This window comes from Pseudorca crassidens, chromosome 8, assembly GCF_039906515.1.
Source record: "Pseudorca crassidens isolate mPseCra1 chromosome 8, mPseCra1.hap1, whole genome shotgun sequence".
NCBI classification, from domain to species: domain Eukaryota; kingdom Metazoa; phylum Chordata; class Mammalia; order Artiodactyla; family Delphinidae; genus Pseudorca; species Pseudorca crassidens.
Genome location: NC_090303.1, coordinates 89,427,601 through 89,455,388, shown reverse-complemented (window position 1 = coordinate 89,455,388; position 27,788 = coordinate 89,427,601). Strand labels below are relative to the sequence as shown.

Here is a 27,788-nt window from a genome sequence, read left to right as displayed (position 1 = left end):
CCCGCCCCTCCCTCCCTGGTCCGCCGCGGTCCCTCACGGCGCTGGCGCAGAGATGGCGGAGGCAGTGGAGCGCACAGACGAGCTGGTCCGCGAGTACTTGCTCTTCCGCGGCTTCACGCACACGCTGCGGCAGCTGGACGCCGAGATCAAGGCGGACAAGGAGAAGGGGTTCCGGGTGAGGGGCCGGCGGGTGCGGCGCGGGCAGAGGCGGCCCCGAGGGAGCCCGGAGCTGGCTCTCCCCCAGCACTGCCTTCCGGGGCGGGAGCGGCGCTGTCACCGCGCCAGGGGGACCGTCGACATCAGCGCGTGCGACAGTCGCTTGACAGATACGGAACTGAGGCCCTGAGAGAGGACGTGACTTGCCTGAAGTTACCCAGCGAGTTAGGAGCATCGCCGAGGCTGGAGCTCAGGTGCCCTGACTCCTGGTCCGGGGCTCCCTTCTCCACCCCCAGCCTCTCAGCAGGTGCTGGCCAGTCATTGGTCAGGATGGCGATGAGGTTTTAGGAGCTAACGTGGGGTAGATGTTTGGGGTTTTGGCAGCAGAAGTATTCTGAAGTTGGCTTCCAGTGGCATTGGGAACAAAGGGGTCTGCAGCCCAACATGTTAGCTGGGTTCAAGTATCTGTTTGAAACGGCTTTATCAGTGACTCATTGGCAGTTTTGCTTCACGATTGAGGAAGACCTTGTGCATTTGAAAACATACCTCCCCTGCTCAGACATGATTTTCTGTTGAGAAGTTCTTGGAATTTATATGTGTGTGATTTGTGTGTATATTTGCTGGCTTCAGTTGGTGTTGGCAGGTGAATTGAGAGAGGCAGTGAGCTAGCAGCAAGAACACTGGAGGGGAGTTAGGAGACCTGAGTTCTTGTCTTGCCGAAGTTAGTGGCTACTTGGTGGTGGCAAAAGAAATCATTTCAGCTGTCCGAGCCTCAGTGTTCCTGACCTGTAAAATGGGTGTGTTGGAATGGTATCAATATTCAAAAGCCTTTCCTTCTTGTGTACTCTGGTATGATTGCTCCTCACAAGGAGGTGACTCCTTTGGCTGACACTCTGAGCAACTGCCAGGACTTTGGTAGTGCTTTGAGGACTTGAAGGAGACAGTATATCTCACCATGAGCCTTGGAATCCTGGAATGGAGGAGTTAGGAGGAGGGGCATGGAGATTGTCTCACTCTGTCTTTTTTTGCTTAGGAACTGAGACCAGAGAGTTGAAGTGACATTGCCAAGGTGGCTGAGTAAGTCAGAGGCAGATCCAGGCCCTGGACCCAGATCTCCTCCTTCCTGGGCCAGGGTGCTTTGACACCTGCAATTTCCACGCTTGGTAGAGGGTCAAAACACATACCTACATCAGGAAAAAACCTAAAAGCTATTACATCACTGTGTTTTGAAAGTTTTATAGATTGCTAACTTAAAGAAAAAAAGATTTAACATCCAGAAGCCACAGCAAGAGGAAAAAGCTGTATTAACTCTGGAACGAGGAGAGAATTCCCTTCCGTCCTTCAATGCCTTCTCCATCTCATCTTTCTCTCATCAGGTGGACAAGATTGTGGACCAGCTGCAGCAGTTAATGCAGGTGTATGACTTGGCTGCCCTTCGGGATTATTGGAACTACCTGGAACGTCGGCTCTTCAGCCGTTTGGAGGATATGTATAGACCCACCATCAACAAGCTGAAAACCAGCCTGTTCCGCTTTTATCTCGTCTACACAATCCAGGTGCTTTTGGTTTAGGGATTTCTTGGTGGAGAGAGTTCTTTGATCCAGAGATAGATTTTCTTTTAACGCCTAGGGACAGCTCTCTCTGTTACTCCTGGGAGAGGGTGAAACAGTCACAGTGCAAATTATTTTTGACTGCTTTCCTACTTTTTTTCTCCTCATCTGTAGATGATTGGACTTGTCTTCCTCATTCCTATTTCCCCTCTTGTTTTAAGCACGTAAGCCTGGGTGGAGTTTTGAAGAATATAAGTAGCTGGGTTAAAGTTTGAGTAATAAAGATTATGGCTGACCTGGGGGAGTAAATCACTTAGATTATTTGAAAATCAACTAGGAATTAATTTTTAGGATGGTATTTATCATCAGGACTTTATTTTATTTTACTTATTAATTTTTTGAAGATTTTTTTGATGTGGACCATTTTTAAAGTCTTTATTGAGTTTGTTACAATATTGCTTCTGTTTTATGTTTTGGTTTTTTGGCCCCAAGGCATGTGGGATCTTTGCTCCCTGACCAGGGATGGAACCCGCACCCCCTGCATTGGAAGGCGAAATCTTATCCACTGGACGGCCAGGGAGGTCCCTCAGGACTTTAGTTTAAACCAGCTTCTTTGAAGTTACAAGGAACTTGAGTGTGATGATTCTTTTGATTTTATAGAGTTTATAGATCATGTTTGGCCACTTACCCAGCAGGCCAATATTCAGAGGCTGTCTGCTGTGCGGTGGTGAAGAATCTTACCTCTGGACTTCTGTCTCTTTCCCTTCCTTGCTACCTCCTCTGTGTCTTGGCAGACAAACAGAAGTGACAAGGCTCAGGAGTTCTTTGCAAAGCAGGCCACGGAGCTCCAGAACCAGGCCGAGTGGAAGGATTGGTTTGTCCTGCCCTTCCTGCCATCCCCAGATACCAACCCCATCTTTGCTACCTACTTTTCTCGCCAGTGGGCCGACACCTTCATCGTGTCCCTGCACAACTTCCTGAGCGTCCTGTTTCAGTGCATGCATATCCTCTCAGCTGCTCGGGGCTGGGGGCCCAGGCTACTCTTAGTGCAATCGTTTCTTCTACAAAATGCCCGAGGATCACTGTCACATGTCACGTGAGGGGGCTGGACAGATTGTGGTTATTTTGATCAGTAGGCCGGAGATCGTAGGTCGGGAATTGTAATCATTATTACAGTTGTTCAGCAGCTCTGCTGCTGAATAGTGGACATGTGTGGGTGGGGACTGTACTAGCAGTGGGGGGATAGGAGCCCTCAAATAGGGCCTCTCTCAGCAAAGGCAGGGGTCAGTGCAGAGCTGCTTTGCAGCGAAACCGGCCAACCCCGAGAGCACCCTTTGTGCATGCCCTGTGCCCCCCAGGATTCACTTGCCTTTGCTGGGATTAGGTAGCAGGTGAGAACACTTCTAGGGCTGGAACTTCCTCCCTGTGTTAGTGCCTGGGTCACTGTCTTTATAATGACCTTAGGATCCCTTGACTTGTCAGAGGACAGAGCAGCTTTAAGAATATAGGTGGATATTTAAGAGAGAGAGGATGTGAATAATTTGCAGCCGACCGTATTTACCATTTTGTCGTGGAAAGCCCAGGCCATCCTCCTCGCTCACTCTTGCTCTCTAGCAGGAATTCCACGGGAGGAGAAGGGAGTCTGGTTTGAATGGGGCTGTCTGGTGAGTCACTGATAAACTGGACGTGGGGAGGCCCACACCATCTCCTTTTGGCTCTGGGAGGAACGTCTTCTGGTGGAGGTAGGAAGGGAGTGTTTCCTTTTGTGCTGTGGTGAGTGTGAATTACGCCCTTGCCAGGTTGGCCTTTTCTCTCCCCCTGCTGCTGCCCTTCATCCCCAGGGCTTTCAAACAAAACTAACAGGGCGCCCAGCCCAGAGGTGGTTACAGCTTGACCCCATGGGCCCTCTAGGGAAGTTTGCTTCCCCGGTACTGAGGCCCTGCCTGCTCTGTGCTCCTCTGGACTGAAGCTGTTTGAGGTGGTCAGGCAAGACTGACACCGTGACCTAGAATGTGGGTGCTCATAGGGTGGCAGACTGCAGAAAGCTTGCTTCTCAGTCTGAACCTCTGCCAGAGAGGCTCATCCTGTGGAGGGGAAAGGCGAGTGGCCAGCCCTTCTGCCCAGCTGGTGGAGCAGCGGACGGTGTGCCCGCAGAGCCACTGGCTGCTGGGCTGGCTTTTTGCTCCGTGTCACTAAAGCTTAGGCTGGCTGTGAAGCCCGCAGGATACTAGCCCTCTACTGCTGGTATTTGGGAGAAAGCGTCAGATTTGGATTTATGTCCTCTCTGTGGGCTAGCCAGGCGGGTTGTCATGTGTCCGTGAGTCTCTCTGAAGGAAGTCAGGCCAGGCCCGGTGTCAAGGGAGAGACTATTCATGAAGCTGTGAAGAGCCCACAGCACAGAGTTTTTACTCTGTGTCATGTTCAGGGGTGTTGGTGTGGTGTCAAGAGTTTGGGAAGGGCTTTTAATCGTTTTGCAGGCAGGCTTATTCTTTCTTTTTTTTTGTATTGAATTGTTTTATCTTATTGCAGAGTTTGTGATAGAATATATTTTTTGATTTGAATTTTATTTTTATTTTTTGATTTGAATTATTTTAATCGGCTATTTTTCCCAGCTTTGTTGGAGGATAATTGACAATTAAGAATTGTATATATTTAAGGTATAAAACTTGATGGTTCGGGGTACGTACACATCGTGACATAATCACCCCAGTCAAGTTGATTAAGAGGCAGGTTTATTCTTTAACTTGGTGCACCGGTTCCCGTGATCCTGAACTTCGATGCAGAGTGCCAGCGGACCAACCAGATTCAGGAAGAAAATGAAGTTCTGCGCCAGAAGGTTTGTTGAGAACAATGCTTGCTCCTTGGGAAGTACTTCTGCTTTTCATGTGTAAAATTAGGTCGTAGCCATGGAGGGCTGATTTCAGTAGAGGAAAGCACTGATCTCAGATGAAAGTGAGTCACCAGAAAGGCAGTGTTGGGGATTTGGGGGCCATGTGACAAGTCTTTGAAAACCAGAGGTGAGGTTCATGTTGTAAGTCACGTAGTGCGAACAACACAGTAACAGGAGTGAACTTTTAAGAGGAAAAAGACTCTAGGCATTGATGTCACCTTACATCTAACCTGCTTTCATACGTCTGCTTCCCACCCCTAGTCCTTTTCCACCTGTCCCCACATCTGTATTGTTTACAGCCCAGAAATGATTTAATTGTTCTCAGCTAAGCTAAACTAGGTTTCTCTAGTTTGGTAAAATGGTAGCTCCAGGGGACCCACATTTGCCTTTACATTTTGCCTGAGGGGCATTTCTCTAACCTTGAGATTGACACATCTTCAGAAAAGGGAGGATTTTTTAGAAAAAGGAAGGTTACAAGCTGTTTAGGTTTGGGGGTTTAAGATTCTTGGGTTTGGGTGTGTGTGTATAATTTTCTTTCAGGCAAAAGGTCAAAATTGCTGACCTTCATTTAAAATTTCTTTTTTCCATTTGAGTTCCAAAGTCTGATTTTGTAGATTCCAAAGAGCAAAGCAGGATTGGGTGGAACTGTTTTTCTCACTGAATTCAGGAAGAAGCGAGTCAAATGATAAAAAGAAAAAAAAAAAAAGTGGGTTTTTTATATCTAACGGTTTTTAGTTTTCTCACCTCCCTGTAGTCAAGTACCAGCAGCCTCACCCATTTTTCCAGTCAGCAGAGAGTGAGCGAGGCACTCCGAGGTTGAGGGCGAGCGGCCTTTGAGCCAGTGTGGTTGGGTTTTGGATGTGACGTGAGTCTAATCTTCCTCAGGGGAGGGAAGGCTGGGTGAGATCCCCATCTTACTCGTCCCACCTCTACGCAGCTGTTTGCACTGCAAGCTGAAATCCACCGACTGAAGAAAGAGGAGCAACAGCCAGAAGAGGAAGAGGCCTTAGTCCAGCACAGACTGCCTTCTTATGTCTCCAACATGGACCGCCTGGGGGACTCGGAACTGTGAGTGTGTGCTGCGCCCACTCCGCGCCTCTGTCCCCTGTGCTCTCCCCTCCTCCCGGCGATGACGTGGAATTGCCAGGAGCCTCCCCGGTGCTCACTGTTCTTGTCTGAGCTTTCTGAGTAAGGTCCCCTGGTCCTCTAGTTGTCCCCTACCTCCCAGCCTCTAGGCCTGCTCTTCCAGGGGCCTGCACATCCAGACGTGTGCAGCCTGGGTTAATAATCACAGCCGCTTTCGTGAAGCCCTGGGAAGTTTCTGTGCCCTGAAAGGAGCGCCTCTTGGATGACACGATTGCCAACCACAGGTTGGATACATTTCTCCGTAGAAGCATGCTCTTGTCTCAGGGTTTGGAAAGGTAGGCAGGTTGGAAGAGAGGTATTTGAGCAACCTTAAGAAACAGCTAGTTACAGCCGAACACCCAGGCAATGAGAATAATAGCAGTTGAAGAGACGTAGGCACCACAGGTCACAGAATTAGCGATTGGTGAGTCAGGATGCAAACCCAGGCAGTCAGATTCCAAACCTGCATGTGGCCAAGTACTGCAGCAGATGAAACTGCTCTAGTTTCTGAGCTAGCGCCCTCCGATGGAAATAAAGTGCAAGCCAAAAATCTAACTTAAAAATTTTTAGTAGCTATGTTAAAAAAAGGAAAAACAAGCTAATTTTAATGATATATTTTAATGATATATTTTATTTAGCCCAACTTTCCCAAAATATTGTATTCATAAACAAAGTATTCATGAGATATTTAACACTCTTTTTCATGCTCAGTCTTGAATCCCAGTGTGGATTTTATGCCTCCAGCACACTCTCCATTTGGACTAAAGACATTTCAGGTGCTCAGTGCCACATGTGACCAGTGGCTATTAGCGCTGCTCTGAGCTTTACCACGGCCCTCAAAGGAGAGCCGCAGCCTTCACCATTGTGCCAGTTAGGCTGCTGGCTCCCTTCGTACGAGAACAGCACCAAGCATCACGCCGCCTTAAGGCCCAGGCGTGCGAACCTGGCCAAGGCCCTGGTCACTGGCAGCGTCCATAGCCTGGGAGGTCTGTGCTCTGGGTTCTCCCAGGTTCCCCCTCCAGCGCTGTGACCTTGTGCTGTGTCTGCTTGTCCAGAGCCATGGTGTGCAGCCAGAGGAACGCTTCCCTCTCCCAGTCGCCTCGTGTGGGCTTCCTGTCCTCGCTGCTGCCTCAGAGTAAGAAGAGCCCCTCAAGGTTGTTGCCTGCCCAGGCCCCCCCTCAGGCTCAGAGCTCGGCCAAGAAGGAGTCCTTTGGCGGCCAGGTTAGTGCAAGTCCTGCCTTTCTAACTCTCGACAGGAGGCCTCCGACATCCCACTCGTCAGGTGGAGACTTGTCCACCCTCCCTTAGGACCTGCAGGTGGAGGGTGGATGGTGACAAGAGGAAGTATGCTCTGAAGGGCCCCTTCCCGTTTCTCGTAAATGTCCTCTAACTCATGAGCGCTTATGACTGTGATTTGTTGACTCAAGCGTGAATTCAAGCAATCCTGGACTTCTAGATTTTTGGTGATATAAAGTAGCATGTCGCTAAAGACTAAATTAAAGTTACTTCTAAATCCAGTGTAGTATTTCTTTTACAAGTTGTTATTTCCTGATTCTACGAAGCAGTTTTGCTATTTTTCACTTTTATAGAAGCTTGCAAGAGAATTTCTTCTATGCCAGCATATGTCCAAAATTGAGGAGTTTTCCGAGCAGAGATGGTCAGAATTCATTGCTTTCAGAAGTGCTGGCCAGAGTGAAACTTCAACAGACCCATAGTTATGCCTTATTGCTCGGGTAGGGACCGTTTCCCTTTTAATATATTTTTATTAGTCACAGATACAGTAAGTTGTCATCATCTCTGCCTTCCTCTCCTGCCACCCTTGGCTTGAGGACAGGTGTAAGTGATGCAGCAGCGTGGGGCCGCTTGGGGAGAAAGGGGTCCGCCCCAAGGCTGCCATCGGGACGTCGGGGCTTTTAGCACAGCACTTGGGTTTAGTACTGTTGTTGAAGTGCAGACATTGAGCAGGACACCAGGGAAGAAAGAGCATGGGCTTTGGAGTCAGGCAACTGTACCTTGTTTATCATCCTTGCTCAGATTGCTTAAACTCATCCCACTTCACTTGGGATGATGAGAACAGCATTCACTCCCTAGGGGTAGAGTTATTTGAGCTGATATGAGAGCCCTTGGTATATGCAGTGCCTGGCAGGTTATAAGCACGTGATACATTTTAGTTGTAGTTGTTGTAGCTGGGAAGGTATTGGCCTCCTGGGTACCTAAGTCAGTTCTGAGACCTAAAGTGGCAGCAATGCAAAATGACTGCAACCTTAGCATCGGGGGGGGGGGGGTCTGGGGCATCAAAAATCAGTCATGGTTATTCTACGACTGTTTTTTTCAAGTTCAAACCTTAAAATTAGAACTGCAGTTTTGTAGAATATGGTTGAGTAAGTTTTACGGTTTGCTTTGCAAATCTCTTTCACTGTGCAAGATTTTATAAGTGTAATAGATGACGTATGGAATGCTACGTCCCTTAAAATGTGCATGAAATGATGAAATTCAATTTCATTAACTTAAAAGAAAATATGGAGACGGGGTCTTTGGGCTTAAGCCTGTGGCCTTATGTTTACGTGTTCAGGTGCTAAGGTGTCCTATGGTGAGGGTGAAATGGGATTGGAAATTTTTTGTATAGCTCTTGTTCAGGAGACAAAGGTAAGAATGTGTAATTTGCAGAAAACATGCCTTCCTTTACCTCTGAAATATATTCAAACAAAGCTTGGATCACCGTGTGGCATGTTAACGGAGCAGAGGCAGCCTTTCCATTCCCTGAATGGAGTTGATAAATGTCTGCAATCTGAAAAACCCAGTGGTTGGGCCACTTGTTTGTTTACTGAGATATTTGACTCAGCAGTGATGTTTCAGTTCTAAAGATAACTAGTATATTTGAGGTTCAAGAAAAATCACAGAATTTTAGAGTTGGAGAAAGCTTAAAGGTCACCTGCCCCACCCTCCTATTGAGAGAGCGCACGTCCTGTGACTGATTGCCTCCTGTGCTGGGGAGGTCACTGCTTGTACATGTGGGATGTTTGCCTGTTTGAAAGTTGTTAGTTGAAACCTCTATGATTTTTACTCACTGATCTTAGCTTTGCCTTCGAGCTATGAGAATAAGGCTTCTGGTTAGGACAACCCTTCCTGTCCTTTCCAGACTAAGTACTATGTTCACTCCTTCCTTTCTGCCCAACTGTTTACCCATGTGGCATGATTTCTAGACCCCTCACCATTCTGGTTCTCTTCTTCTAGGGGGGACATTCTAAGTTTTAAATTCCTCTCTACAATCGATGGCCAAATTTGAGTTTACAACTCAAGATGCTCTCTTACCAATACCAAATGCAGTTAGCTGTATGATCACTTCCTGTGATTTTAATGCTATACTGCTTTTAACGCAATAGAAAATGACATTGGTTTTTTAATCAGCCACGTGGCTTCGTTAGTGCATATTAAGCTCGTAGTCTTTTCCTCACTACTGCCATGCCAGAGCGCCTTCTTTCTTTTTTACTCTTAAGAAGCAAAACAACATGAGTTGTGTTATTAAATTAGCAATACAGGGACTTCTCTGGTGGCGCAGTGGTTGAGAATCCGCCTGCCAATGCAGGGGACACGGGTTCGAGCCCTGGTCCGGGAAGATCCCACATGCCACGGAGCAGCTACACCCGTACACCACAACTACTGAGCCTGCGCTCTAGAGCTTTCGAGCCACAGCTACTGAGCCTGCGTGCCACAACTGCTGAAGCCTGCACTCCGCAACGAGAGAAGCCACTGCAATGAGAAGCACATGCACCGCAACAAAGAGTAGCCCCCGCCCACCGCAACTAAAGAAAGCCCGCGCGCAGCAACGAAGACCCAACACAGCCAAAAATAAATAAATAAAAAATAAATTTGGGCTTCCCTGGTGGCGCAGTGGTTGAGAGTCCGCCTGCCGATGTAGGGGACATGGGTTCGTGCCCCGGTCCGGGAAGATCCCACATGCCGCGGAGTGGCTGGGCCCGTGAGCCATGGCCGCTGAGCCTGCGCATCCAGAGCCTGTGCTCCGCAGCGGGAGAGGCCACAACAGTGAGACGCCCACATACCGCAAAAAAAAAAAAAAAAAAAATTAAAAAAAAATGTATAAAAAAACATTAGCAATACATAAAATGAGAGGCTTTCCTATTTTAAATATTATTTATACATAGCATTGTAAGTTTCAATCACATCAGCATTTTACCCACTTGTGATCAGTCATTGTAACTGTTGTTGTTATCACTGAAAAGTTCATAAAATTATAGATGTAGAGTTATGGCGATACACTCTCTGTGCTTTCACTATGAATCTGGAGGCAAAATTTTAGAAACACATGGAAGTAGCTGTAAAACCACAATTCCTAAGCTCTTCTGGGATCTCTGTGACAGAAGCCCCTGTGGGCATCTCCTCAGCAGCCTCCCCCACTGCAGTTCTACCCCATCCTCCTCTCCAGTTATAATTCCACTCCTTCCATAACTACTCAGTCCGTTTGGGACTGTGAGGGGGAATTGTGGTTATTACAGAGATAACCTCTAATCGGCTGTAATGCAAAGAAAGCAAAGCGACCACAGACTTCTGTGTTTGTAACTCTTATTAGTATCAAACTACCTCATAGCTCCCGTGACATCAGCAGTAAGAATGCTGCCCTTGGGGCTGTTTCCATGGATCTTAGCAGGATGGGGAAAAGGGAGCCCTCTTCCCCGTCTTTCATTCTGTAATCTCTGTGTTACTAGGGCCTGTCTTCTGGGTGTCTTTATTTTGCTTCAGGTGAGCCTAAATTACTGGAACTTGTTCTCTGTTCCATTTGGACGACTGCCTGGTAAGCTCTATTCAGGCCACCGAAAATGAATTTAGATCCTTCCCTAGAGTGAGAAGCAAGAAGGTCAAATGATAAAACATAGGTTAAGATACCTCTCCTGAACTGTAGGAGACAGGTAGATTATGGTAGAATATGACAATATAATTTGGACTGTTGGAATGTTATCTGAATCCAGTAGTTAAGATTTTTATGAGGTTTGCTCTTCAAACAAAATAAAACTTTCAATTACCAGTTGTATCACAGTGAACATTTACTTAAGTTATATGCATGTGTAGCTAGACACAAGTTTACCTTAACTTACTTATTTAGGTGTTTGGTGGATGGCTGCATTCATCAGATTTTAGCGTGCTATTTTTTGTTGAAGTTTACCCTTCTTTCGTAAATAACTTAGATATAGTTTAAGGAGAAGCTCTCTCTAAGCAGGATCTGATAGGTCACACTTAGGTCTATAGCTCTTTTGGTATAAACTACCCTATCATTATAAAGACAGTTCTTCTTAATTTATTGCAGTGCCTTAAGTTAATGCCTGTGTGAATTTTCATTTCGGAGTACCGTCCAGCCCCCAACCTAATGATAAACTGGACAACTTCCTTGCCATCTTGACTTGACAGGGTAGCATTGCTTTTGTTCTTCTTAATGTTGTAATGTATTTGCTGGGGAAGGGTTACAAGTGGCTAGAGAAATTTGTGTCAGCTAGAGAAATTTGAAGTCTATCCTAAGCCTCTCTGTTCCATCAGTTTGGGCCAATTGAATTGAGCACCCTTAAAACCACGTGTTGGAAGAGGAAAAAACACCACTTATCAGGTGTAGCAGGTGAGTAAGGAAAGACAGGTGTGCCACCAAGTGCCTGTGCCTGCTCTGCAGCCTTCCCAGCCTTTGGTTCCAAGGTGGGATACCCCTGTGGTCTGTGTACTTTCTTTGGGAATGCATGCAATATTAAATGGGTTCTTTTCCTTCTCACATATCCAGTTTAAAGATCTCTTGGTCAGGCTGATAAATCTGTCAAACCTGAATCATAGTTGTGCCAGGCTGTTCGAGACTTCCTTGCTTGCCAGGATCCCACTATTTCGGAAAACAGCCGTCAACCCTGGAAACTCCTCCTCCTCTCAGCACTATTTTTATAGCTAACTGTGGAGTTCCCATAGCCACCTTTGAAGTCCAGAAAACATGGCCTCTGCTGTCAGTTCTTCCTTTGTCTTGTCTATCAAAATGTTAGAGCTTTTGGAGACGTGTTTTGGAATTCTTCATTTCTAATTTTATTTGAGTCCTCTTTTTTTCTTGGTAAATCAAGCTAAAGTTTTGTCTATTTTGTTTAACTTTCAGAAAACCAGCCCTTAGTTTCATTGATCATTTCTATTGACTTTTTAGTCTATTTCATTGTTTTCCACTCTGATCATTGTTATTTCCTTCCTTCTACTAACTTTGGGCTTCATGTATTCTTCTTTTCCTAGTTCCTTGAGGTGTAAAGTTAGGTTGTTTACTTGAGGTCTTTCTTCTTAATGTAGGTGTTATTACAAACTTCCCTTTTAGAAGTGCTTTTGCAAAAGTTTTGGTATATTGTGTTTCCATTCTTACTTGTCTCAAGATATTTTTTGATTTCTCTTTTGATTTCTTCTTTGACCAATTGGTTGTTCAGGAGCATGTTGTTCAGTCTCCACATATTTAAGAATTTTTTAGTTTTCTTCTTGTAATTGATTTCTAGTTTCATCCATTGTGATGCTTGCTATGATTTCAGTCTCCTTAAATTTATTAGGACTTGTTTTGTGGCCTAACATATGATCTATCCTGGAGAATGTTCCATGTGTGCTTGAGGATGGAATGTTCTGTAAATGTCTATTAAGTCCATCTGGTCTAAAGTGCAGTTTTAAGTCCAGTGTGTCCCTAGTGATTTTCTGTCTGGGTGATCTATCCACTGGTGAAAGTAGGGTATTGAAGTTCTCTACTATTATTTTCTACTGCCTATTTCTCCCTTCAGGTCAGTTAATATTTGCTTTATATATTGAGGTGCTCTGATGTCAGGTACATAAATATTTACAAATGTTATATCTTTTTTTTTTTTTTTTTTTACGGTATGCGGGCCTCTCACTGTTGTGCCTCTCCCGTTGTGGAGCACAGGCTCTGGATGCGCAGGCTCAGCGGCCATGGCTCACAGGCCCAGCCGCTCCATGGCACGTGGGATCTTCCTGGACCGGGGCATGAACCCGTGTCCCCTGCATCAGCAGGCGGACCCTCAACCACTGCGCCACCAGGGAAGCCCAACAAATGTTATATCCTTTTGTTGGAGTGACCCCTTTATCATTATGTAATGGCCTTCTTTGTCTCTTATTACAGTCTTTGGCTTAAAGTCTATTTTGTCTGATATAAGTATAGCCTCCCCTGTGGAATTCTTTAGTCTGAGCAGTTTGCCCTCTGGATCAGTAGATATAGGGAGGAATTAATAGATTTGTGTAATGAAGGTTGGCATCCTTGGATCTCCTCCTAGGGAGTCAACCACCCCCGATCCCACTACCCACCCCGGGACCGTGTGAGGGACCATGGTTACCTCAGGACCACCTCTTACTTTTGGGAAGGTAACAGGAGTCATCTTCCACTTTCTAAAACTGTGGGACCTATTCAGTGTTTCATGGACCATGGGATACTTCTTAAGAATGGCTGGAAGCACTGAGAGAAGGGCCTTACCTTGGTTGTTATTTTGCTCCAGGATTATGACATTTCTTCTTATCTTTTCTCTTCAGTGTCACTTTCTTCCATGTGCTCCCATCATGGTTTTTCTTTCTTCAGGTTTCTCAGAGTTTGGGGCCACTGTCAGATCTGGATGTAAATTCCGGTTCTGTCAAGTTCTCCCTGTGTTAAACGAGTAACTTAACCTCTCTAAACCTCTGCTCCCCATGTTAAAATAATGCCTCATCTTTAAGGGAGTGTTTGTAAGGTTCTTAGCATGGCACCTTACATATGGTAAATGCTCAATGAGTAGTATATATTGATGTTATTATTGTTGTTGGTTTTCTTCTTAGGTTTTTTAAAAAAAATCTTAACTAAGATCTTTACTTTTCCCAAAATAAGTCAGAATTCAGAGAATCAAATACTCTTTCTAGAGAAAACATCTGTTACAAGCACAGGTAGATACCAATGGAGGTCGCCTCGTCAGAAAACCAAAAATAACCAATCCTGTGTAGGTCAGCCACAGTTAGGCTCCAGGTAAACTAATAGCCTTTAAAATTTCCTTTCTTAACTGTTCACATGACTCCGGGGTCCCAAGGAACATACGTTAATCATTTTAAGTTGTTTAGTGTTCACATAAAAAATAACCAGTAGAAGAACTAGAAGCCCACAAATAGACTTTGGTTCAGTTTATTCTCTTTACTTAGGACTTGTGTACAAATGATTTGTGAGGAGGTTGGTCTCAAACCACAGCGGCTGTTTGCATCTTATCCCTTTGCTAAGAGTGTAAAAAAAAAAAAAAAAGATGTGTGTTGGGGGGGTAGGAGTGTGACCATCACAACTTGTGGGAATAAGGGTGGAATAAAAGGAACCAGCCAGATAATTTGGAAAGGTGTTGAGGTGGCAGCTCCTTTTTAAAAAGCTCTAGATTAGGAATCTTCAGTCTCTATAGGAGTGGGAATTACTGAGTTCATTTGCTGTAACCTTGGTTGACTTTATCTCACTTGCTATGAAAAGGAGCCAGAAGATGCCAGTTTCTCTCTTGTCCAATTTATCTTGCTCAAAAGGCCTTGAGTTTCCAACAATTTCTATTAAGACTTTCTGGTTGCCTAGTAATCATTTCCAGATACCTCAATATTTGTTAACATTGGCTGGTTTAGTCATGCACTTGGCCCAAAACAAGAGGGTGCTGTGTTCCTTTTTCCCTCCAAAGGGGTGATTTTATTTTGCATAATTTTTTTTGCTGTATTGCCCAAACATATAATTGCTTGTAAATCTTTGTAACACCCAGCGTAGGGCCTGATCTGCCTCATAATTGTCACTTAGTAAGTGCTAAGCTAAATAAAGTTAACAGTTCCAGTTAGATCAAGGAGATATATATGTATTACCTCCAGGTGATAGGTGTGGCAGGTGGAGAAGTGCTGGGGACCTGTCCTCTTAGGATGGGGGAGTGGGGAACAGAAAGGAGGAGGTCCAGCCTGCTTATGTTTTGCCCTTGACTTTGCTCATGGGCTGACATAGTAACATTTTAACTACCTCTCAGCATGGGCAGGGAGGAACCTTACCCAGGAGTAAGAGGAGAGTCCACTCCTTGGCCCCTGCTCCCCTCCTGGCCCAGGTGTCATGGCCTGGGCCCAGGTAGGAAGAGACTTTTCACAGCCTGGTGTCTCGTCCTCCAGAGCACCAAGGGTAGGGAGCCAGCATGTGCGCCCAAGGACGGGAAGAGCCTCTTCAGCGGGCTGGCCACTGGGGAGTCCAGCTGGTCACAGCACCGCCAGCGGCGCCTGCAGGACCATGGCAAGGAACGGAAGGAGCTCTTCTCCATGACTCTGCAGGTATGGCTTGGCCTTGGCGTCTCACGACCGCCTGCAGGGACACCACGCGGCCACATGGTGGAGGGCCATGGAAAATGGGGGGGGCCTTGTAGGGCCTGCTCTTACCTCTCTTGATTTCTTCTGCTGTGTAGAGTGTGGTTTTGCCTAACTGGATTTAATTGCTTGCACTTTGGTTGTTTTGTTCCAAAACCAACTGGCTCTCCAGTGATCCCTCTTCCCGATGGAGTGTTTCCCTAAACAGGGGCCATAAAATGCTGGCCTCTGAAAAGGTTCCCAGAAGGTGAGCTCTGTGAATAATTGGTTTTGGACCCCTTGCATGCTCTGTCCTTCCCTTAGGTTAACTGTGCGTGTTAGCATGTCACGGGCGCTCAGAGTCGGTGGGAGAGGGACCTGTTTGCCTTGGTTTAACCCAGCATCTCCCAGACTTGCTCAATCACAGGATCACTTTCTCCTGCACTCCCTGCTGGAGCTGCTGCCCCGAGAGCCACGTGTCCACGCAGCGTCGTGCTGCGGCCCAGGGCCCTTGCCGCGCGAGCTCAGGGACTCCTCTCCCTAGTGGATATGGGTTGGGGTCTGCTCCTGGTGGTGTAAGCTGCTTCTGTTTCAGTCAAATACTCTGGATTGAAGGCAAAAGGGATTTACTGCCTAAGTCACCTTGTTGACCATTTATCTCCTAATTGAGGCTACTTGCCTGTTTTAAAGGCATTTTTTGGTGTTAGCAGCCCTGTGCTGGTTCTGGTTCGATAGCGTAGACCCTTACGGCTCGGATCTCAAATCCTTCTGTGCTGTAGGATTAGAGGCGCACCCGAGCTCAGCCACTCCCGTAAGGTACCTCTCTGAGCTCGGAGGTCTCTGTTTCTCTGTTTATTCTATTCTACTCCATTCTATTCTATTCTATTCCATTCTATTCCATTCTATCCCATCCCATCCCATCCCACCCCATTCCATTCCATTCCATTCCATTTCATTCCATTTTTGCTGTAGAACTGCTCTTTCTGGGACCCCAAGGAGTGCTTAGAGGAGCCTCAGGAACCATGCGAGTGGTAGAGAGTGCCCTGGCTGGTGCCCCCTGGCCTGGGTTACGTCTGGGTGAGCAGATAGTAATCGTGATGGCCAACACTTGCTGTCCCAGGGAGGCAGAGACGGGCGGCTGCCGCCCTCCTGGGTGCAGGGTGTGTGGGGTGCCATTTGGTGCCCCGCCTGGCTCTGGCTCTGCTGCTGTGCTCGGGTCTATCTCTGTGCCTGGCCCGTCGCCCCAGTCTCTCAGTACCCCTCTCCCAGGAGGAGGTGCTGGTTGACATGGCAGCGCACTGGCAAGGGGCCACGCTTGCCTCTGGCTGACCCGGCTTCACATCAGCATCCTACCCCGGGCCAGCTCTTGATCTTAGGCAAGTTATTTAACTTCTGCTTTCAGTCTTACTTTCCAGAGCTGTGAAGTGGGGTTAATAGTAGGATCAGAAATGTTTGGGTGGAGCATTAAATGAGGCAATCAATCATACTCACGTAGTGCCTGGAATGCAGTAGGCACTCACTCACTCACTGATTCTTGTTATCATTGGCCTGGTCTGTCAAGGTGGTGCGTGTCCCGAGTCTCGTCAGCTGTGGCCGGGAGCCTGTGGCCCACACTCCCTCCACAGGGCCTGTGAGAGGAGCAGGGCCTCTAGGAAGGGGCCGCCAGCAGAGCAGGCTCTTGTAGTTCAGAGCTCTTTCTTTTAGACCTTGAGACCACCAGGATCCTCCCCCGAGGGCTGTGGCCTGCGTCCCAGACATCTCGCAGTGTGTCCCCAGACGTGGGGAATGGCTGGGCCCGGTGCAGACCCCTCACAGCTGACTTGTGCCCCCTTTGCTTGGTGCAGTGTGCAGAGAAGAAGCCCGAAGCTGGTGGCCCGGAGGCAGAGCCCTGCCCGGAGCTCCACGTGGAGGTGCTGGAGACCCTGGCGCGGGCTCCTGCCGCAGGCCCTGAGGGTGGGGGGGTCCGACCCGAGCAGCCGTTCATCGTGCTGGGGCAGGAGGAGTACGCAGAGCACCACTCCTCCATCATGCACTGCAGGTGGGTGTCGGGCCGGCCGGCCGGCCGGGGCCAGGGCCCTCTGGGGGAAAGTCTGATGGCGTGGGGTTTGGGCTCCCCGGGAAGCCTCGGTTTTCAGGCTGTGCGTGTGAAGGTGTGGCAAGCAGGATGATGAGAGGTAACAGAGATGCGGAGGGTGGGATGGCCCGGAGGGACCGTGGTCACCCCTGAACTGTCAGAGGAGGGCTGGACAGCTGCCGGTGGGGTCCTGCCGAGAGCTGCCATTGGCCGGGTCAGCCTCTTCACTCCTGATCCTGGGGCTCGACGCCCAGAGGGTAGGTGATCCCTTGCTCTGGAGGCGTGATGCAGGAGGCTCTCCGTCTCTAGAGACCACACGAGTGCCGAGGGCGGGGCTGTGTGCATCTTGCCCGCAGGGCTCAGCACATAATATTGAATAAATGCTTTGTAAGTAGTTCTCAGACAGATGAACGAATGAAGATTTCTAGAAGTAGTTCACGCCCGTCCTTGGAGTGTGGGCATTTGACTCTCAGCAGGAGAGTCAGAAAAGCAATCCTCTGGGTGCGCTGAAGAGGACGGCGGACTAAGGCAAGGGTGCTAACAGCGTCCCCCTTTCTCTCATCTTAGAGTGGACTGCTCGGGGAGGAGGGTCGCCAGCTTAGACGTAGATGGGGTCATCAAAGTGTGGTCCTTCAACCCCATCATGCAGACCAAGGCATCCTCCATTTCCAAGTCGCCACTGCTCTCTTTAGAGTGGGCCACCAAACGGGACAGGCTGGTGAGTGGTCTTACTTGTTGCTGGACCTGTGGTCTAAGTGAAGAACTCTCTAGGGCTCTCCCCAGTGGCTCCAGCACCACAGGCCTGGTTGGGGCCTCCAAGACGAGCCCCTCCCTTCTCTCTCTCACTGGGAAGGCAGGGACCACACATCCAGGACTGTCTGTCCCAGCAGGCTCCTATCTGGAGGTTACTGGATTAACAGGAATTGGAATTAGGCTGCAGTGGGACCCTGTCCGATGGCAGAGGCCTTCTTCCTGCGTGGGGTGGTCTGGCTTGCTTTCCGTCTTCCTGCAGAGAGACCGGCTCCCTGCCTGTTCTCCCCCACCAGTTCCTGCCATCCCTGCACATTTCTGACAGCGCACCACGAGCGTTCTCAGCTGCGCCCCCTCCTGCTGAGACCCCTCCCTGGCCAGGCCGGAGGGGGTGTGTCCTATCCTGGGGTTCCCACAGTGGTGTTAGCATATTTGACATAGCATTTGTAGTTAAGGAGATAAAGTTGATTTATAGTGTTTTTTCTTTTTCACCGTATTCCATTTTGGAGGGGATCATACTCAGCAGCCCAAGGAGCAGACCTTGTTTTTTTATTTTTTATTTTTTTATTTTTATTATTATTATTTTTTGCGGTACGTGGGCCTCTCACTGTTGTGGCCTCTCCCGTTGCGGAGCACAGGCTCCGGACGCGCAGGCTCAGCGGCCATGGCTCACGGGCCCAGCCGCTCCGCGGCATGTGGGATCTTCCCAGACCGGGGCATGAACCCGCGTCCCCTGCATCGGCAGATGGACTCTCAACCACTGCGCCACCAGGGAAGCCCAGACCTTGTTTTTAAATAATTTTTGACAACTGCAGGAATTATCCTTATGGCACTAGGATCTCGGGGCTCTCCCTGTACGAGTGTCAGTTTGCTAGGTGAATGCTGAGGCCATATTCCAGGGAATATTCCTGGGGGACACCCTCAGATCTGCTTCTGTTGCTTTCTTCTGGTGGTCCTCGTTATTGTCTTTGAAGTTTTCACCAAATAAATCACAAGGATAGCCTCTGTTTTTTTCTGGAGGCCTTTGTAGGCCCAGAGCCAGAGCTGTCCCCAGGATACACAAATGGGGCTGTTACCCAGCCCAGTGACCAGCTGGGGCCGCTGCCCAGGGAAGTGGTGGTGGATCCGGAGCCAGAGGGCAGGACTGGGACAGCTGGGATTTAAACTGGAAGGGGGGGGTGGGCAGAGGGTCTCATTTCCAGCTCTACCTGAGGTAGCAATAGAGCTTCTATTCCACACATTCCTTTTGTGGTTTTGCTTCTGTTCAAGGTCACCTGTGACGTCTTTAAGTTTTAAATGAGGTTCTTTGTAGCCGGGTTTTTCCCCTGAACTAGCTGGAGAAGTGGAGGCAGGCCTCACCCCACAGCCTGGCCCACTGCACAGGGGTGGGCCTGGCTCCCCAGTGGGCCTCCCTGAGCGGGCCTGACCCAGAGCTGTCCTTTGCATCTCCCGCCCTTTCTCCTTCCAGCTCCTGCTGGGCAGTGGTGTGGGGACGGTGCGCCTCTATGACACGGAAGCCAAGAAGAACCTCTGTGAAATCAGCATCAACGATGATATGCCCAGGTGCGCTGGAGGCCGCTCCCTCAACTGCTGTGCTCGGCGGGCCTACCTTGGCCTTGGCCGAGCCCCCGAGCCCCGCTCCCCCTCCCTCTGTGGACGGGCGGAGCACTGACCCGGCCCCACGTGTGTTGCAGGATTCTGTCTCTCGCGTGTAGCCCCAGCGGGGCCTCTTTCGTCTGTTCAGCTGCAGCTCCGAGCCTTGCTGCCCAGGTGGACTTGTCCGCACCAGACATCGGCAGCAAGGGCACTAACCAGGTTCCTGGCAAGCTGCTGCTGTGGGACACGAAAACCATGAAGCAGCAGGTGCGGGCCTGCCCCGTGGTCTCCCTGGGGTTGGTCACACTCCCGGGCAGGCACACAGCCTGTGCTGCCCTCTGTTTCTGAGGTCTCTTCCCTCTTTGCTTTGGGCTCGTCAAGATTTTGATTTGTGAGGAGGTTTCAACATTTAAGTGTTGAAAAATAGTAATACTCCAGTGGGGCAGATTGCCAGCAACTGAAGTCGTTCAGCATCATGCCACAAATTTAGGATTCACACACAGCCTCTTATCGGGCCCTTTTGGCTTATTTAAAATCTTTTAATTTAATTTCTTTTAATATTTAAAGTTTTTTTTTTTTTTTTTTTTTTTTTTTTTTTTTGCGGTACGCGGGCCTCTGACTGTTGTGGCCTCTCCCGTTGCGGAGCACAGGCTACGGACGCGCAGGCTCAGCGGCCATGGCTCACGGGCCCAGCCGCTCCGCGGCATGTGGGATCTTCCCGGATCGGGGCACGAACCCGTGTCCCCTGCATCGGCAGGCGGACTCTCAACCACTGCGCCACCAGGGAAGCCCCAAGTTTTTTTTTCTTTTATTGGAGCAGTTTAGGCTCACAGTAGAATTGAGAGGAAGTTTCAGAGATCCCCCATAGACCCCCTGCCCACACACGCACAGCCTCTCCTGCTGTCAGCATCCCCCACCAGAGGGGCACATTTGTTATAGCTGATGCACCTACACTGACCATCATAATCACCCAAAGTCCATGGTTATATCAGGGTTCAGTCTTAGTGGTGTACGTGCTAAGGGTTGGGACAGATGTGTAATGACACGTAGCCACCATCACAGTGTCACAGAGGGTATTTCCACTGCCCTGAAATCGCCCTGTGCTCCATGTAGTCTCCGCTGCCCCCAGCCCCTGGCAGCCGTGGATCTTTACACTGTCTCCATAGTTTTGCTTTTTCCAGAATATATGGTTGGAGTCAGACAGCCTTTTCACATTGGCCTCTTTCACTTACTATTAAGCATTCAAGTGGTTTATTTTTCAGGACACAACTAGAGTCCCCTTCTGACTGCCTCTTAACTTACAACTGCATAAAAATTGCAGCAGCAGCTAGAAGCAGTGAGGACACATGCGTATTCTTAAGAAATGACAGTCTTGAGAAAGCTTGCTCACGGGGCCTGTGACTCACCTTCCCCAGCAGCAGAGGATGCCTTCCCACCCAGAACAGTAGCAGATGCTTACAGCTATGACCCTGAATCCCGAGAGCTTCAGTGCTGTTTACACTCACCTGTTTAAAAGGCAGTGGTGTTTCTTGGGAGAATCAGTTGCGGTCAGGCCCTTACCTGCAGCAGCGTGTTTCCTGCTGGTACCGGACACTTGAAGTGTCCCTGTCTTGTTGGTGGCTGGGTCCCGAGTCTTCCGTTTGTGCCTCTCTGCGCCTTCCTGTTCCGAGTTGGAAGCCTCGCAGGTCTCTCCAGCCAGTCAGGGCCACCCTGCCACGTCAGTTCTTGCTCTCTAGCTCCCTCGTCCTGGCAGATGCGTCCCACTGAGAAACCAGGTGTCTTTCTGGAGCCAGCCTTCTCCCTCACCCTGAAGTCAGTCCAGGAGCAGACATTGTCAGTTCCACCTCCAAAACCTGTTTCCAGTCTGAACACTCCTCTCCATTTCGGGGACATGCCCGCTAGCACCCCTCAGCTGGACAGCTGCTGGACAGCGCCCCCTATGGCGCCCGCCTGCCACACTGCGCCTGGGGGATGGGCAGACACGGAGGCAGGTCCTGCCCCTTCCCGCTCCTCTGGGTTTCCCATCCACACTCCCTGGAATGTGCCTGGCCTGGCCCTCCCTGCTGCTCCAGCCTCCTGGTGCCTCCTGTCCTCCTCATCCTGCAGCCACACGCCCTCTCTGCATGCTGTCCCCTCTCGAGAGTGTTCCTACCCCACTCCATCCGGCTGACATCTGTCCTCCAGCATCTTGTAGATGCTCCCCTTTATACCCACCCAGTCTGGTTAGGTCCTTTTTAATCTTGTTAGTTTGTGCTAAGAACTTGTCATGATTTGTAATTTTATGTTCACTTGTTATTTTTCAACTTTTCGTTAAATATTGAATACATAGAAGAGAATATTGAAATCATAGGTGTACGGAATAATGAGAAGAACCGTGAAATGAGCACCTACCTACCATCACGGTTTAAAAGTGGGACATTACCGACACTTTTTATGCCCTGGTGTGCCCTTCCTCAATCTTGGTCTCCTTCCCCCTTTCAAACAGAACCTGTCTTGAAATTTGGTTTATCACCGTACATTTTAAAATTTAGTTTGTCCTTTTTCTAGCTCCAGTTCTCCCTGGATCCGGAGCCCATTGCCATCAACTGCACAGCCTTCAATCACAATGGGAACCTGTTGGTCACGGGGGCAGCTGATGGTGTCATTCGGCTGTTCGGTAGGCAAGCGTGCTCGCGGCCATCCTGGTCCCCTCCTCAAATGCCCCAGGGAAGAGAGTTGGATTTTTGCCAGCTGGACTAGAGGCTATTGCAAAACCCCAGTCCAAGATGCTTGTAATAGAACTTAACTTTGGTCAGAGTCTGCTGTTTTCAGGACCCCCTAATTACCTTGCACGTGGTCCGTGTCTGTGGACACGGGGAGGCGGCGTGGAGCTTAGCAGTCCTCCAGTCCTGAGCTTTTGGATCTGAGTCCTCGTGGCCCGAGTGAGATCCAAGAGGATACGAGAGAGTAATGCCGTCCTGTCCTCTTGGTGTGACCACTTCATTGTCCCCATGAGAGCAGTAGAACGGTGTGCGTCAGAGTCATTGGCGTGCTGTTTAAAGCTCCTCTCGCCAGGCCTGTTCCAGGAGACCAGAGTCAGAGGGTCTGGGAAGGCCCTGGGGACTGTATCTTTAACCGATCTCCAGGGCTCCCTGGTGGGAAGTTACAGCGCCCTCCCAGGAAGGACTTTCGTGTCCTCCTAGACTTACGGGCTCCCCAGATGAGCTCAGGCTCCACCCAGGGATTTCTGAACCTGACTTTTGATGCAGTGAAAGAAGCTTCCGTTTAAGATTGGTTAGCAGAGGACTAGGCGCAGTGGGGGAGAGAACTGGTAAAATGAAGCACCCAGTGCCCACTCTTCACCAGGGGTCAGCTCTGTGACTCCTGTCGGGTCTGGGAGGCCCTCTGCCACCCATGGGGCAGAGGGAGGGTGGGAGGTACCTCCTGCCGTGGGCAGATATCTCCCCAGGGCCTGGGCGGGAATCCTAGTGGCGTCTCATTGCCTCAGATATGCAGCAGCATGAGTGCGCTATGAGCTGGAAGGCCCACTGCGGGGAGGTCTGCTCTGTGGAGTTCAGCTACGATGAGAACACCGTGTACAGCATTGGCGAGGACGGGAAGGTAGGTGGGAACAGGATTTGGGTCAGGAAGCTCCCTTCCTCTGGCTTAGGCATCTGAGATTCTAGAGAGCACCAGAACAGCATGACGGGCTGGGTTCCAATCCCAACTGTACTTCTTACTATCTCTGTGACCTTGGGCCTCTGCCTCAGTTTTGTCATCTGTAAAACAGAGATGAAAATAGTAACCAGTCTCACAGGGTCTTTGTGAGGTTTAAATGAGTTCAGTGGGAGTTGACTGTTCTTATGAAAGGGGAAGACCTACATCCTTCCTCCTGGTTGTAGCAAAAAGGACTCATCTCACTGACCCACCTGACTTGGTGGGCTCCCAGGGGTGCAAGGATGTACTTCAGTGAGCTTGGTCATCGGGTGGTCACAGCATGGATATGTAGGGCTTGCCAGGGCTGGGGGCTGCAGACAGTTTCGCCCAAACAGAGTCAAGAAATGTAAAAAGGAAGCTGGGGAAAAAAGTAAAAATCAGTGCCCCCTTTAGATTCTCCCTGGAAAGATTCATTAGGATTCTTGGAAAGGGAGCTGGGGCAGGCAGAGCGGGGAGAAAAACGAGCTTTTCACGTGTGCCCTCCTGTACCTTTTGGATTGTATACCATCCACTTGTATTATCCAGTGAAGGCAGTAATTACAAAATGAATTCTTCTTTTGAAAACTATGAGAGGGGATTTTTAAATCAAAGCCCTACTTCCTATTTATTTGAGTAGGATTCTCGGTTAAGCGGTGGCCACACCCAGGTAGCCTGTCCCTTGGGTGGGCTAAAGGGCTGTTTGCACTACAAAACGTGAAGCTCAGCTTATCCCTCATTGCTCATGTTGCATTGATTGCACTGCTGAGAAACTGGAAGTGTATTTGGAACTTGTCCTATTTTTAAGAAAAATCTAGCTGGGTTCTAACCCTGATAGTAATATTAATAATGACAACAACAACAACAGTAATAATAACAATCACTGGAGCGTTGCCCTTGCTTGAGAGATGGGAATCCAGGAGAAGGCTGTTGCCTGCCTCTTCCCTTTCCTGGAGTCAGGCCAGAGAGAAAGTTCAGGCTTTGACATGAAGTGGCTGACTCTTTCTAGATTTTCTTCCCTTAAGAAAATGCTTAAATTGTGTTGGGAAGAGTCGGGACTGGGTGGTCATCTCACTACCTTTCCCGGGACCTGTGGACCCACCTCCTCTTTCCTGGGGCCTGTCCTCTCTCCTCCCCCCGGACCTGGGCTCTGTTGCCGGCCCACTGAGAGTGCCGAGCTTGTGCTTTGCGGTTGCAGTTCATCCAGTGGAACATCCACAAGAGCGGCCTGAAGGTGTCCGAGTACGGCCTCCCCACTGACGCCACGGGCCCCTTCGTGCTGTCGGGTTACAGCGGCTACAAGCAGGTCCAGGTCCCCCGGGGCCGACTCTTCGCTTTTGACTCGGAGGGGAATTACATGCTGACGTGCTCTGCCACAGGGGGCGTCATCTACAAGGTACCTGGCGGGTGGTGGCAGGGAGGTTCCTCCTCGGAGGTCTGGGCCCGGCTGAGTTCGAGCCTCTGTCCCTGTCTCTGTCCCAATCTCTGTCCCTCCCCGATGGCCGTGGAGAAGCCTTTGACCCGGAATGGACAGCGCCTGGGCCTCCCGGCTGCAGGCCAGCTCGAGGGAGCAGGCGGGAGTGGGCATGAGTGTGGCATGTCCATCCTCTCTGCTCGCCCGTCACTGTCCTTGGACGAGACTCTGTCCCTTTTCTGCCTCCCTCCTTGGGAATAATACCAACTATAGAAACCTCAAGAGCTAGGGAGAAGGGCTGTAGGTTGGTTTGGGGGGACATACCCCAAACAGGAGGGTGCCTAGGTGGTCTGTTCCAGGTACTCTAATCTGGTGTAGGTTTATTGTTTATGGGAGGTCCTGTGGGTCAAGGACGTTATAATCCATGGCTGGGACAGAAATCCAGGGGGTGTGATTTGTCACACGGGATGTAAGCTGTCCACTCAGTTTATCTGCTTATTTTAATTCTCATGTCACAGCCTCTCTGGTTCATGTACTTTTTTTTGGATGTATGATTGAATGAAATTATAAACCTCTCCTATTTTACTAGCACTACCAAATAGACTAGGGATGAGGATTTGTGTCGTGGCCTAAGCACATGGTCTGGTTCCGCGTTGCCACGTGGATTCAGTTCTGAGCCTCGGTGTTAGCTCTCTGCCTGGCGGTGTTTCGTCTGCAGGTAGAGTCATGGAGTGGGATGCTCTTTCTCTGGGGCTCCCTGAGCTCGCCTCGCATGGCTCACAGCCGGCGGGCAGCCGGTGCTCTGGACGGCAGCTGCCTGCGGGCGTGTCCTTGGCCCTGGGCAGTGCACACAGGAGACGGAGAGTGTGGCCCCGCTCTCCTGGGGCTCACGCTCAAGTTAGAGCGAGCACCAACAGTGACCACAGTACAGAGCTGAGGGCCCCCAGGGGAGGAAGCCGGGTGGGGGCCGAGTCCTCAGGGAGGACTGGGCAGGGGGGCTGTCTGTGGATTTGAGGCCTTTGGAGGAGGAGGGGTTGGGAGGATGTGGAGGAAGGTGGGCTTTGGGGCTCCACAGGGCAGAGGGGAGCAAGGGCAAACGGTGGGGCGAGGGGGAAGGGGGCTGCTGAAGTGGCAAGTAACGAGGCTTCTGGACTGTTGACCTTGAGTGTGGCACCAGGAGGCCTGGGTTTACTGTCGCCCAGGCTCCTCTTTTCCGCAGATGGTGATGATTTGGGTGGCTCTTGACCGCTCCTTAAAAATTAGTTCCACACTTTATTTTTACTTATTTATTTAAATATATACATTTAAAAATCTTTTAAAAGTTTTATTGAGGTACAGTTGGCAAAAATTGTATATATTTAAGGGGTACAGTGTGATGGTTTCATAAAAAGCTCCATAATTTCTTGTAATTGCTATCGGGAGGTATTGTAAAACGTTTTCTGTTCACAAGCCTCATTTTATTTTATTATTTAGATTTAGTTGAGTTTCAGGTGGGCTCTCCTTTGCTCTCTGTATGATTGTGTGTGTATGTGTGTATATTATTTTATTTTTGATCCTGCAGGCTTTATCATTTGTCCTGATCAGTTCATATGGTTTGCAGTCAGACTTTCTCTATAACCAATTAACGGGTTGAAAGATTTTCCTCTGTCATTTAAAAAATGTCAAAAATGGGGTCTAATTACTTAAGGAATATAATGACCTTCAGGTCCCATTTTTACAATCTATAAATAATTCATGATTGTTAAAGATGTTTTCTCCGTGAAGGCTGAATACTTCCTCTTTCTTGCTCATGGATGTTACATGTAGCTGGATTGACAGTCTGCTCCTGGTTTCCCTTCCTTATTACCTTCTGACCCCTCACACCTGTGCACATGAGTCCCGGACAGCAGGTGCTGGCGGCACAGAGGAGAGCCGTGTTTGTGCCCTGACCCAGGGCCTCCGGTGCCAGCACTGCTCTCTGGGTGTGTGCCGGCCGCACGGCAGGGAATCACCAAGACCCTGCCCTCCTGCCCTCCTGCCCTCCTGCCACTGGTGTTCCCTGGGGGAAGCAAATGTAAAACAGAGAGGCAGATACATGATATGAAGCTGGGAGCGGCAGATGGTGCTGGAAGAGAACACCAGGCACAAGCAGGAGACATGGCTCACAGCAGGTTAAAGGTGGCAGGGAGAATTGTGTCTTTCAGAGCATATTAGGGACTTATTTCCTACTTCAGCTGAAGGAGTAACTGTAGTCGGGAAAGTGAAGATATTTCCTGGTCCAAGCAACGAACCTGAGACTTTCTGGAAAGGGGGACCTGTGTGCCTGGGCATGTTCTCAGCTTGGGGTGGCAGCCCCCAGGCTCGAGGCAGCTTGGCCACTGAAAGTGGATAAAGTGGATGTGTTTGTGAGCAGTGCCTGATGATGCAACCTCATCTCTCCTGTCCCCTTGCAGCTGGGCGGGGAGGAGAAGGTTCTGGAGAGCTGTTTGAGCCTGGGTGGCCACCGCGCCCCTGTGGTCACCGTGGACTGGAGCACAGCTGTGGACTGCGGGACCTGCCTCACTGCCTCCATGGACGGCAAGATCAAGCTGACCACCCTCCTGGCCCATAAAGTCTGATGGGGCCCGCCCCAAGGGCCACCCACGGCAACAGTATTATCCTGGGAGGCAGGCAGAGATGGCTCAGGAAGACAGGGCGCTCCCCTTCCGGCTCCCTGCCAGGGTGGGGAGTCTTCAGGGAGAGACTGCCCAGGGGGCTCGGGCACTGTCCAGCCGCCTGACGAGAACAGGAGCCACGTAGAACTGTGGCACGTGTTCCCCAGACATCGGCACGCTGGCCTCTGCCAGGAGCAGGCTCCAGACGGTGGGAGGAAAGCTCAGGAAGCAGGAGAAACATTGTGGTGGCTGCTCTGTTGGCCTAGAAGAGATTGAAAGTATTTTGTATATATTCGCTCAGTTTTCTTTTTTTAAAAAAGAATGTTATTGTGGTCACCTGGTGTCTCTTTTTGGAACGTACGCGTGCAGCAGAGCATCTCCCTTCACCCTTTGCCCTGGCGATGGTCACTGTGAGCTTCGGCCCCGCGCCCCAGCTCTTACCTCACCAGCCATGGGGCTGACCTTTATTGGAGGTTTGCTTGTTGCTTTGCCACGGATGTAGGACGTCCTCTCTCTACTGCTCCGTTGGCTAACCAAGGTTTGTGCCATTCCCGTTTCTTTGGGCTCATGTCAAGGAGGCCATGGTGTCTTTTTTACCTTGAGAGTTGGC

At 49.6% G+C, this 27,788-nt stretch overlaps 1 protein-coding gene across 4 annotated transcripts; it reads left to right on the top strand.

Annotated features, from left to right (window-relative positions):
• Positions 1–27,514, top strand: WDR91 (WD repeat domain 91). Of its 4 annotated transcripts, none has more exons than XM_067747076.1 (15): positions 1–175; positions 1,533–1,712; positions 2,501–2,708; positions 4,460–4,542; positions 5,534–5,664; positions 6,777–6,942; positions 14,872–15,027; positions 16,884–17,077; positions 17,681–17,831; positions 19,332–19,426; positions 19,558–19,726; positions 22,007–22,115; positions 22,947–23,059; positions 24,330–24,527; positions 26,978–27,514. In XM_067747076.1, the coding sequence occupies exons 1-15, from the start codon at positions 53–55 to the stop codon at positions 27,140–27,142; spliced, it is 2,241 nt and encodes a 746-aa protein (XP_067603177.1). In that variant the 5' UTR covers positions 1–52; the 3' UTR covers positions 27,143–27,514. The 4 variants fall into 4 exon arrangements, with proteins under 4 accessions (XP_067603177.1, XP_067603178.1, XP_067603180.1 ...); XM_067747079.1 differs by lacking the exon at positions 1–175 and adding an exon at positions 261–410; XM_067747078.1 differs by lacking the exon at positions 1–175 and adding an exon at positions 311–463.
• Positions 27,515–27,788: the final 274 nt, after the last annotated feature.